General features: G+C 36.1%; 1 protein-coding gene across 5 annotated transcripts in view; it reads left to right on the top strand.

Moving 5' to 3' along the window:
• The window catches only part of SON (SON DNA and RNA binding protein), a 41,498-nt gene that overhangs the window by 24,183 nt on the left and 4,431 nt on the right, over positions 1-12,884 (top strand). For 2 of the 5 annotated variants that reach the window (XM_075033771.1, XM_075033772.1), the window contains exons 7-9: positions 1,722-1,832; positions 2,227-2,343; positions 9,737-9,884. In XM_075033771.1, the coding sequence (XP_074889872.1) occupies positions 1,722-1,832; positions 2,227-2,343; positions 9,737-9,884 (376 nt within the window). Of the gene's footprint in view, positions 1-1,721; positions 1,833-2,226; positions 2,344-8,036; positions 8,158-8,913; positions 8,994-9,736; positions 9,885-12,884 lie in introns of those variants that run through there. The other 3 variants (XR_012651282.1, XR_012651284.1, XR_012651283.1) reach the window with 3 other exon arrangements.

Raw genomic sequence — 12,884 nt, 5'->3', positions numbered from 1 at the left:
TACTTGCATGCCTATGTGTATTGCTGGATTGAAGCTTTTGGTGAGTAGAATAACTTTTATTTATCTCCTGAACCAGTTTCACAAAGAATTATTTTAACTATGTAAGGGAAACTTACTAACTCAAGGAAGTGTATATTGTAAGCAGGCATTCTAGGTGTTAGAAAATCTTTTAATTCTTCTTGTGCCTTGTTTATGATCTGTGTTTTTGTCAGCTGGGGCAATAAACAGACACTGAAGTCTGTTTCATAGACACATAGGACTTCTGGGATTTTAAGTCTGTCTTCATCAGTACCAGATGTTTCAGTAATGATCTTCCCAATGGAAATACTTTTTGTCCTAAACAGTAAAAAAAATCCCCCATTTTAAAATATGATTTAATAGCCTGAGTACAAAAATAATTACTCCATTTTATGCAATTGTAGACATTCGTGTCTGTCCCTTGCTGTTTTTCAATATTTACTAAACTCTTGACTGGGTTCCTGTGACAGGGATTTTGTGGATTAACTGTATTTTTCTGTTCAGCAGAGTCAATTTTAAATTGGTTTCAGTTTCTTCTACTGGCTCTTCATTCTAGTACAGTGTGTGAGAGGCTAAGGTTATGACATAGTGACTAACAAAAGATACAAGTCTTTTTGTAATACAAATTTAAAAAAAAACCAAAACACAAAACCATCAAGTTACTTTTATTTCTGTATGCCACCTGGTCTTTTGATTATTGGGTTTCTTCTGTGCTTCAAACAGTTCCAGCCGTTTCAGTCTCCTTCACATGCTCGTCTCCAAAGAAATTTCACTTGTCTCTGAGCACTGTTCTTTTTCTCCTTTCAAAGTAGAATGATCCATAAAATGCACATCATCAGAAGAACAAGGCACAAGTAATTTTACAAAAGAGCTGTATACTAGCCATAATTTGTTACATCTCTCTATCCCCAGTGTTTTGGATTTCTCTCTTGATTGCTTTGCACATAGAGTAGAGGTTTGCATTGAGCTTCTTCATTTGCTCCATATTTTTACACAAATTATCCTGATAAGTATGTGTGAGAGAGTTTCAAATTTATTTTTCTTTAAATTTCATTCTAGTTCAGGAGCACAGATCTAAATAATCCATTCCAAAACCATCAGTTATACGAGCTACCAGTCTGGTTTTACTTTTATGCAAGTCTGTTTTAGGTTGAAGATAAAGATTTGAAACACTAAAGTTAATGGAATAAATGTGATTCTTGCTGTAATTTTTTTATACATACAACTTGAAGTTTTAGTGTGAGTTAATAGTAGCAAGCTCATGTGAACAGCTCTGTATGAAGGCTTTTTTTTTAAAAAAAAATCTTAGCTAAATTACATTTAATTTTGTTGGTTAATAAGATTCCATTGAACAATAATATGTTTCTCTATTTAAGTATGATACACCAGAATTTTTGTGACCAAAATAGTTCTCTAAAAATAATTCTTTTTGATATTTTGTATATACAGGTGATATTAAATTATCAGGGTGTTTTACTTGAACTTCAGATTTTGTATTTGTTTAGGGAAAGCCCATATTGTATATACTTAACAAGTAGTACCAGGATTTTTTTCACATTGCCTATTTATATATCAAACCATCTATTCAGTGTGTAAAACAACTTTGTAGTATTTGTAGCATTTATTCTACAACAGCTTTTTCCAGATCAAATGGATATTATTGTGCTTTGATGTATTTTTAAAAATAATCTTTTTCTTCCTAGGGTGTGGACATAACTACAGCTATGAATGATCGAGCAGTGGCTCAGAAAAGGCTTAATGAAAACACATTTGATTTAGAGGCCATGTGCATGTTAAATCGTGCACAGGAACAGGTATGTTGCACTTTTTCATCAGCATATTGATGAACTTAAAAGTAAATGTTTACCCTTCATACCAGCTGATTTTTCTTATGTATTTAAGTACAGGTTTTTGGAAGCCCACTTTATGGGCAAATGGTTAAAAAATTTGCCTTTATTTTGCATTTCATAACACTGATTTTGAGGATGAGCAAACCATGAACTTGCTAGACTTTGAGCTTAGGCTTTAGGGTTAACATACAAAGATGCTCAGCTTTTTGGAGCGTCTGCTTACTAATGAGTGTTTATGAACACAGCACTAAACATAAGTGAGGAATCATTATGAAAATTATTGAGAAGCAACAGAGAACTGCAAAGGAAAAATGTGCAAATTTTTATTTTGGTCTTATATTTAACTTTTATTTTGTAGATTGACGCCTGGGCTCAATCAAACTCCATACCTGGCCAGTTCACAGGAAGTACTGGAGCACAGATACTGTCCTCAGATGAGCTGACCAACAGTGGTCCCCAAGCATGGATTAGAAAGGTAGAAGTTATGCAGACATACTTGTCAAACTATCACATTTTAAATAGCAGTGGAAGTATCAGAAAATGCAAAAAATGTGTCTTAAAAGAGTATGGTAATGCATGTGTCACATACAACAGGTTGAGTTAAATCATTGTCTTTGATCAATTTAGATACTTGCTGCTGCTCTGTCCACTTTGTTGTGCATTAAGGTGTTGCTCATGACACAGAGTACTTCAATAAGGTGTGTGCGTCTGGTATTTGAGTCAGATTGGTTCATATATACTGTCACCTTACACTGAAATTACATTCGTGATATTGGTATGGTTGCAGTGGTAGGTCCATCACTACTTTATGGGTTTGGGACAGATCAGGCAAGGTTTGATCCTGATGTTACTGCAGTCAGCGATGTTTTGGCATCAACTTCAGTGAACCAAGTCCCAAACTGCCATTTTGTTTGTCTTGGTTCTATCTGATTGCTACTTTGCCTCTATTTGTATCACCAGGGTTTTCTGGGAGCCAAAGATCTGGACTATTAAACCAGGAGTTGCAGTTGGGTTAATAAGCTTAATGTGATCCTACAGTGAAATAGTTATTTCTTACTGCAGAGTAATACTGGCTTATTTTTGGGGTGTGGTGCGTCATACATACATGCGTTTTATAAGTTTAATAATTCATGCTTCATCTTTGAAAATGAATACTGAACTGGTTCTCTTTTGAGAAGTAGAACTGAGGAATTCAAGCAATATCCACCTTTCAGGCAAAAAGAATAATGAGTTATGGCGGTCAGTCTTACAAGTAATGTAGTTGAATATAAGCTGTATCTGCTTATCCTTCCAGAACGCAGTGTTAAGACAAACTTCAAAACTAGTAGGTTAGATTTGAGGCTTAGGTAGAGTTTTCCATAAAACTTGGTGTAAACTGAACACAAAAGTCTGGGATTATAACATCCTAAAAATAGTAACATTTTTGCCAAGATTCACTAACTTCTTTTTCCACTTTATATAGCCAAGCAATACAGAGAGCCAGGCAACACAAGAGATCGAAGTTACTTGCTAGACGGGAATGTTGTGGGCTCTTATCAGTATTAATACAGAGCGTAGATGATAAAGTCTTATTTTAACAATTACTAACTTTTGAAATTGTAACAAAATGTTGGTTTTGGTTAGAATAATTGTCCCTGACAGAGGAACTTAGAAATATAAAGCACTCAGCAGGGATGCATTGGTGAGAAAAGGAGAGCTTTTCTACCATGAGGCTTGTGAAAGAGATCAGCAAGCCTAGGAGGGCTCTCCCTTTCTGCAGTACCTTGAGTGGGTTCCCAAGGCAACAGAAAGGGAGCATCTCTGATCATCTCTTTCTCAAGCCTCCTCTTCTCATCCCGTTTTCATTTCTTGAGGTTCTGTGGTGGTCTTCTGTGCCTTACAGTGACAGGAGTGTCCACTTACAAAAATCAAGTGGAGAAGGCAAGTGTGTTTTCCCTCGGTCTTTTAACTTCACTCTGTGATCTACTTAAAAAAAACCAAAAACAAAAAAACCAAAACAACAAAAAACAAACGAACAAAGCAACAGAAAAACAACAAAAAGCTTTATAGGGAGAAAATGAGAAGAGTCTGGTCTCTGGCTTGCAGACATGACTGCTGTGAGGAGCAGAATCATATTGGAACATTTTGTTGATTCTAGAAATAAGAGCGAGCTGGCAGAAGCAATTCTGTCCTCATAACTGTAAAAGTGTAGTGGTTTGCAGTAGTAGGCGTCCTCCCTAGCAAGCATCATGTGGTTTGTCAGAAAGGAGGCTGCTACTGGAAACAAGAAGAGTTGTTGGGTGAAGAAGATGAGGACACAGTCCTCTTTCCTGCTCTGGCATTCCTCAGCTTGACTTCTTTTGCTTTTTCCAGGTTCCATATTCGCATGCACATTGCCATCAAACTCATGAGATGACAAGTAGTTACAGTCATGTGCCCTCTACAAAGTGCATTAGGGGCTACACAAGACTTGCCCTGGGTTGTGGTTTTTTTTGTTGGTTTTTTTTTTGTTTTTTTTGGTTTTTTTTTTTTTTTTGCAGGGGGGGTGGTGGTGTTGGTGGTGTTTGGTTGGGGGGTTTTTTTGGTTTTTTTAGGAATGGTGGGGCCTGTGAAAACCTTCACAAAACTTAGGTTTGAACTTAATGTGGAGTCGCATCCCGTGGTTAGAGAATGATTCTACAGAAAAAAGTGAAGTAGGGATAATGGGTTATGAATGCATGTTATCTTTCTCAGTGACATGAATGCGAACCAACCATGAAATGCAAAGTACAGGTTGTATTTTACTTAGGCACTTGAAGCTGTGTAACCTAGTTCCTGTTAATTATGCAATGTAGCACTGAAGTCAGACTTGTACTCCCTTTTTTGTCCTAAGAAAATGCATTTTAGCATTAAAAAATACTAGGCGATTTTAAATTTTTCATCTGCTAGTAGGGCCGTGGAATTTCTTGAGGTATGTTGTGTGTGTAAATTAATGCACGTTTCTGACTGAAGATGCTTACTGAAGGCATTTTGCTTGGGAGATTGCCATAAGCAATTGCCATTAGACGACCTGTGGACGTGCACTGTTTAGCAGAAACAGGGCCCATGTCAGCTAGTTATTTGTGTATCATTAAACAAAGAATTAGAACATGTACAGACATTGTGCTTGACAGAGATAATCACAAAACTAGACAGATGTAACAAAACAGAAGAGCGGTGTCAGGAGGGGAGAAAAATTAAAGTATTTGGGGAACTCAACTTGTTTGCTAAGCATTGTCTTCACTTTGCATTTCTTGGATTTCAGCTCTTTTTTTGTACTTTAAAAATTACTCTGGAGAGGTAATATGTACTCAAACCAAAATATGCCTGCAATTTCAATTTTATCTCAATAAAGTTTTGAGGGAATTAGTTACTGAAGTGGTTAACGTGGCATACTTGAGTGATCGACATACCAATTAGAAGTATGGTTTGTTTTTCTAAGTAATGTGCTAATTTGTGATGTTCATGCATAAGGTTCTGAGCAGTATTCATAAAGGAATAATATGTTGTTAGGTTTCTTGTATCATTAAAACAGATTTATGAACAATATTATCTCTTTTGAAAAGTGGTTTCTGTTTCGGTTTATCATCATTGGTGTAATCAGTTCACAAAATGACTTGTTCTGGAAGTTGCTTCTTTTTTTCTTTTTTTTTTTTCTTACAAATACACTATACTGCTGAATAAATGTCAAATCAGAGGAAGTGCTCAAATACTTTTTTCCAGGCAAATTCTGTTGAGGTCTACTTAGACTTTCCCAGCCTCACCCCTTGTTTCTGGATTTATCAGTTAATTTTAGCTTAAACTTGCTCCCCGAAACAAGGTTTCTGCAACATTTTATGTGCACAGGATAATGCTTGGGATCTGTTTCATTCAGTTGTGCTAAATAAAGCACAAGACACAGGTTTAATATGGCCATTAGAATGCACTGCTTTGTGTAGCAAGTTCTGAAAAGTTAGAGTGTTCCTTCCATTCTTCCACAGTCATAGCTCATGCTAACAATGGAGGTAAAACTAGGTCTTGTGATTTGTCACTTGCAGAAGGACTGCTGACCTTCTAACACGGCCACTTACCAAAATACTTGTATTTATATTGCATTATATGACACAATGAGGTTTTCCTGGAAATAAAGGCCACATGGCAAGGCAAATCAGCTATATGTTAGTTATATTGGACTGGATCCCTGTTCAGTCCTCAAAATGTTTTTTTTCCAGCTATCCTCAGCTTGTTTTCTACTGATTGTGTGCAAAAGCTGTGAACAGCAATCCTGAAGCTTATTGTGAGTGTAGTTTTGGAAGGCTTGAAATTCTTCAGAAAAGTATTCTTCCTCTTGTATAGGGAGAGGAATGTGGCGGCTGCTGCTGTAAATGCCAGTTTACTAAGTGGAAAATTCAGCTACTATGCAAAAGTTTTGCCAAAGATCGATGCTTGTTCCTGGTATTTGACTCAGAGAAATTCTTCGGAGTGGTCTTAAAGTAATCTTTAAGAGAGCCCATTGTGCTATAGCTGAAACTGTCCACCTAGTGCCTTTAAGGCTTTTTTGTCTTTTGCTTAATAAATTATTGCTCAAAAGAAATAAACCTTCCTTCTGACAGAACTTATGTTTTAGTGCCATGTCAGCATTGCGTGAGAAGGAATGGGTATTTTCTTTTCAGAGAGCAGAAACTGATGATGTATTTTAAGATTTCAGGTAGTGATGGCTTTAATATTTTGGATGTTGCAGGTGCTGTTTTATAGATTGTTCAGTTCAATGCTGTATGCTAGCCTTCTCCCAAAGACAGCTCTTGCAGTTAAACAACGGTGACTGTCCAACTTGCATTGTGTTTCAGAAAAAAAATCTGTAAAATCATCTTTCAGGTGTGATTTTTTCGTGTTTGCTTGTTTAAGCTCTTAAATGCTAATTCAGGCGTTTGTGTCCCCCTAAATTTGTTGCCCTAACGTAGCTTTAAAAGAGGAATAGGTTTAATTAAAATTACTAAAAAACCCTCTTAAGTGATCAGGTTTTACTATGTAGCCTTCTTTTTAAAGAAAGTGTTGACACAGGAATATGTCTTATTAGTTGTCTCCATCTGCTGGCAGAATGGAAATGTGCTTTATTTGGCTGACCTTTCATGGAATTGAGAGATCACAAGATGAGAAAAATTATACTAAATTTTCAGGCAGATTTACTCAAATTAAGATTAGTGAATGAAAGAGACCAATTATTTTGTAAATAATTACTTAATTCCAACAACAGTAACCAAGTACTTAGAAACCTGGGGCTTTATTATATTACATACTCTTCAATTTGTTACCTTCCTTATGTGCCAGATCTGCAAGGGTACATAGCTGCTAAATAGTTTTGTGAGACTTGGCCTTTTATGATTTTTAAAACTGAAAAGAAATTTATATCTTGCTTCCCTGCTAGTGTTAACATTTCTACTATTTTTACATTTTCAAATGTAATTACAAGCACAGCACTAGTTTTTACCCATACTCTATTAAATCATGGGATGAGTGAAGTTGTCTGTCATTAAATTATTAAAAAAAAAAGTTATGGATAGTATAATTGTACAGGTGACATGAGAGATTTATATTCAGTTTATTATTTAAAAACAAACAAACAAACCTGAAAGAAGAACTTCTTCCCCCTGCTGCAGGCCTTCTTTGCTTCTTCAGTAAACTGAATCAAAGTAGGCTTCTCCTGGCTCCTTTCATATTGGTACTGGAATTAAAAGTACAGCTATTCTGTAATGAAACAAAGCTTCCGTTTCTAAGTCCTTGTTGGCTTGGTTCTGTTGTACACGTTTAAGAGTCAGCATAGTGTAAAAAATTCCTACTAAAGTTACCGGATAGGATTCTGAGTCAAACGTTAGCTGTGTTTTTAATAAACTGTACTTTGGAATTTAGAACCCCGTTTATTTGCAGTATTTGGAATTTGTTCCGGCTCTGGTAATTCCTATATAGGAACTTGGGGCTTTGATTTTTAACCTACAAAAAGCAGTATTTTGATTCTGTTCTCTCCTTTCTACATCACTTCTAATCCCTGAATTAGTACATTTACAGGTGTGATGAGAAAGCTGTGTAAAATTAAAATGACCTCATCAAGAAATTGCACTCTTACCATTTGTGAACTGAATACACAGTGGTGATAATGAAACAGATGTTTATATTGAAAATTCTATCATTGCAAAGCAGGTACAAAAGAGGAATCGGAACCCAGGGTGACATTGACTGGGGTTTGTATCATTCTCGGCATGGTTGCCCTTTTCTAATGAGAGGTTCCTGGAAAAGAGAGGGGAGGATGAAAATGGAAGTAAGTAAAAGCCATTCTAGGTGTATAGATTGAGGCAGTTCGTATCGAAGAAACTGATTGTCTCTGTGTACACACACACACTGCATGGTCTGCACCAGTCAGAAAAAAGTTGAACCAGAGAGGTGCACTTAGCCTCTCTACTCTTCCATCGGACCACTTTGTTATTAAATGCAGCATCCGGTTGCATGATTGATAGGTATTTACTGTTTAATAGGTAAATATTTGGAGAAGTCCTGCCACAATCTTCAGCAATTTTTTTTTTTAAATTTTTTAACACTATGTATAGTGGGGATTACACACATGCATCATTAGTGTGTATCAGTTGCTAATTCGAAATCCCCTTAAAATATATTATCCTTAGTCTCTGCAAAAGTAAGACTTCTGGTTTTGTTTACGTACAAATCGAAACCAAGGACCTATGAGTCCTTTGTCCAAATCTGGGAAACGCTTACTTTTGCAAGCACAGCTCAAAATAAAGGGGGAAAAAAAAAAAAATTTGTTCTATTAATTTGCTTTGATAGTAAGTAAAATTTTCATAAAAATACTAGGCATTGTATCATCTAACCTACTATGCGAAATAACTGATGGACTTATCAGTGCCAGTGTGTAAACTTGTATATTTTAAGGCAAGCAATTTTTTGCTGTGATGGAAATGATTGACTTACTTACTTGGGTCAGCGGGGGGGGCAGAAGAGAGATGATAGTTCACAGAATAACCTGTGAACTTTCACCCCTCTATATGGAAACTTGTTTCAGGGTCAAATCCTTGTAGCTGCCTTCTTGCCACGGTCAATGCCAGCCCTACTATTCACAACACTGCGGCCATCGAGGCCTAGGTACGTAAACATTTAAGGAGTTTTTAAAGTTCTTTACATCAAAACAGATTTTTAAAATTTCTGTTTATAAGCTTTCACCATTTAACAACTATTATGTTAATGATGATTTGAAAGAATGTGAAGACTACTGCTGCTAAACTGTGTGGCTAAGCGCCTTTTTTTTCCTTTAAAAAAAAAGAAAAGAAAAACCTGTATGTTTCATGTGGATTTTCAGAGTAGAACTTGAATGTGCAACTGCTGTATAATAAAACGGGGAAACTTTTTTTTTTATATTTAAAATACGCCTAAACACTATGTGAATGTCATTACTAAATGTGCTTGTATTTTGTTCAATAACTAGGTACACTTGGCACACATGTTGCCAGTTAAACAGTTAACACTGCCTCCTTTCACAAGATGAGAAGAGATGCATTGGAACCAAAGTAGCGTGTTTAAAAATGGATGGTTATCATTTTATTAAATACATATGTCTGAAATGGGTCACTTGCCACTTTTGGATTGCATTAGAATTTTCTTAAGTTGTTCTTTTTTGAAAATATTGATTTGTGTCTCGTGTGTCTGCGTGAATTCTGGTTTATACAAAATGTTAATGTATATAAAGCTAAGGTGTATTTTTTTGAACTGAGTCTGTGAAAGGTCGTTAGAAACATTTTTTTGTTAGAAACATTTTGGAAGCTCCCACTTACTTTTTAAAATCCCAGTGCTAACTTTAGGACTTGTTTTACTTTTCTTTTTCTGGATAGGATCAGTTCTTAAGAGCAGCCCCTGTTACTGGAGGAATGGGAGCTCAACTGATGAGAAAAATGGGCTGGAGAGAAGGAGAAGGGCTTGGAAAAAACAAAGAAGGCAGCGTTGAGCCTATTATGGTCGATTTTAAGACGGATCGAAAAGGTAAGCCCTTCCTTCAATGCCTTATGGCAGTATAAACTTCTCATGTCTGTTTTGGAGATGGGCAAAACAACTCCAAAGTAGTAAGCTTTTTCTGGGTACGGCTTCGCTGTAAAAATTAACAGAATGATGTAGATTATTTTGGTACTAGTTTTCCAAGCCCTGGATTGTGTATATAGGCTTTGTCCTTATGCCTGGGAGCTCTTCCAGCTGTTCTTTAACTTTCCGTAACCTTTGCATTCCATTTTTAAAAGTGCTTCTCAACGGTTCTTAAACTAGGGATGTGCTTCAGTTGGATATATGGAGAAGGCAAGGACAGGGAAATGAGTTGTGGAAAAGACATTGCAGTTGGTCTAGAGGAAGTGGCTGAAGCAGGAATGGGGCAGGGTAGAAGACTGGATAGCTCAATCAGTTTTAAACTGGGGTGAAGGACAGCAGTGAAAGCTACAGAGTTGAGTTACTGCTGCCTTTCAGCTGAAGTCCTGACATGAATAGTCTGTCGTGCCTGATTGGCCATCTCACCAGCATATTCAGCAAGAGTTCTGTTTCCAGAATGAATGTTTATGAAAATTTTCCACCTGAAATACCTATACAAGCTCTAACCATTTTAAATACAAGATGCAGAATTTCAGCCATCAGAATTTATGATCTAATTTGTCCTATCATGCATGTTGCAAAAAAACCCCCAATTCACCACTGACTGTGGGAAAACAAACTCTTACTGTTGTTCTCCTAAATATTTTTAAAAAACTGGGAACCTTTAATATATTAAATAGATCACATCTAATATTAAAGCATGAAACTACTTTGACTTACGGGTTTGTGTTAGCTTTTGTCAATGCTCATAATTGAGTTCGGAATAAAACAAAGCATATAAATGCAAATGTTTTGAAGTAAATTTGCAGAGATGCTGTTGGAGTTGGAGGAATCTTTAGGTGTCAAAATTGCTAGTTCTCAATATAGACATAGTTCAGTATTGCTCAGGTGACCAAGCTAGCAGTGAAAATATAATTTAAACATTTAAATATTAAATGCAAAGAGGTAGAAGATGAGAAGGCAAGCCTATGTTATGAAAATATCCATTGCTTTCTAAATTCTAAAGACCTTCTAGCAGCATAATATGGTTTTATAAATAGAGAAGTGCAACAGTCTCAAAGTACAGAATACAATAATACAGACATCGTTGTTTTAGATAAACAATGAGCAAACTTGCTTTTCAGTTGTGTTTCTTCTGTGCAACTTTTCTTTTTAAAGAAAGAAGGAAGAAGAATAAAACAGATACCTGGTGACAGAGTGATTTCTAAGAAAATCTTTGAAAAATGTTTTGTTACTGTTACTTAGTTACTGTGATCATTGTAGATGTTGTCTTGTAGAGTTCTGACTGCTGGTAAGAGTTCCTTCCATTTAGCTTGGATAATATCAGTCAGGGAAAATTGATATCAGAGGGAAGAAATTGAACAGTCAATTTCAGTATTATTTTCTCAAGCAGCCTGCATAACATAGTGATAGATATTGTGGTGAGGAGGGAAGAGTTAGCTCTCTTCATTATGTTGCTTGCTTCTTGTCACATCATAGGAAAGAGGCAGTATTGCTGCACAACCTGTGAACATTTTGAACACTAAAAATATTTTGGTGATACATGGCTATGTCGCAGCTCAAGTTTCCAGCTCTAGAAGTGTGCTCCAGGGTCCTCATGTGGTTTCTGATAAAAGTTTCCTTAATGCCTGCACAATTTGATACCAAAGTTTCAAGCATCAAGCCCTAAGTAAGGCCTGAGACAGGATCAGGTCCTTGTTGTGCTGGGCATTCTGTAACAGGTAGTTTGCTTGCTCTGCTTCAGAATGCTCAGTCTTCATTAAACAACTGAAAATGTTAGATGGAGTTAAAGGATGCCTCTTCCTGGCATGTGGTAGATTCATCTGAAAATACTGATAACCTCAGTGATGGCTGGGCTTTGCTTTAATTTCATAGTTTTTAAAATATTAAATTATTATATATGCAATTTTATCTGATATTTTCCACAAAAAATCTAAAGGTGTTCAGTGTTGATAAAGAATACTTTTTAATGTTGAGCCAATCAAGTCTGTAATATGGGGAGACAACTTGTATTATAAAGCAGCAGCATGTTTCATGCATTACAAAGAAGCAAGTGAACAGTGATTATACATTTATGATGAGCAGCTGAAAAGCTTCTTCGAACATTAGTGTTCTTTGATGCTTAAATGTATAAAAAGTCTGGTTTTTTTTTTTAAAGTTCTGTGAGACGTTTAAAGAAAAGTCTGAAATTTTTAAAAGTTGTCTGTTACCAAGTAACCCATTTTTGTTTTGTAAGGTATTTTTTAAACACATTTTAAGAACTTAGCCTCCAGATAAAATACTACTTCTAGATACAGGAACAAGCAGTTTGCTAAGGAGTTATTCAGTAGACTGCACTAAGACATGAACGAAAAGGTTGTTTGCCTTTGCTATAGCTTTCGCTTAGACCCTGTATTTTCCAGAGTGATCTGTAGTCTTCTCACAGAGAGTGTTGAAACCAAACCTTCTTGAGCTTTGCTGTCAGCCAGTAAATTGTTGTGTTCTCTGTGTTCAAAGAAGCTTGGTCCATCAGCAGAGCTTGTTGGAGTCCGTTGCAGCTTTTTTGAAAAATCCCTCTTGAGGTACCAGGGACAAAATGTGGAAGACAAGTGTCAGTGACTTAGAGTGAGAAAGGCACAGTATTAATGTGGAGAATGACACAAGAATTTTTTTCTTTGGAAATCTTTGGTTATTTTGGATATAAAGTTCTGTAAGGGAAAAAAAAAGAAAGTTTGTTTCAGTGATTGTTGTCTATGAGGGTTTCATGCCACTTGAAAAGTCCCTACTTAGGAGCTGCATGAATAATAGGATGAAAATCTGTTGAGGGAAGGATTTTCTTTTAAAGCAAAACAAAATAAAATGCCAACCAAAAAAATCTGAAGGAACAGGAAGAAATTGGAAACAATTGCAGTATCTCCCTGTCTTTAT

Source organism: Buteo buteo, chromosome 8, assembly GCF_964188355.1.
Source record: "Buteo buteo chromosome 8, bButBut1.hap1.1, whole genome shotgun sequence".
Taxonomy (NCBI): domain Eukaryota; kingdom Metazoa; phylum Chordata; class Aves; order Accipitriformes; family Accipitridae; genus Buteo; species Buteo buteo.
This window is presented reverse-complemented; position numbering and strand designations above follow the sequence as displayed.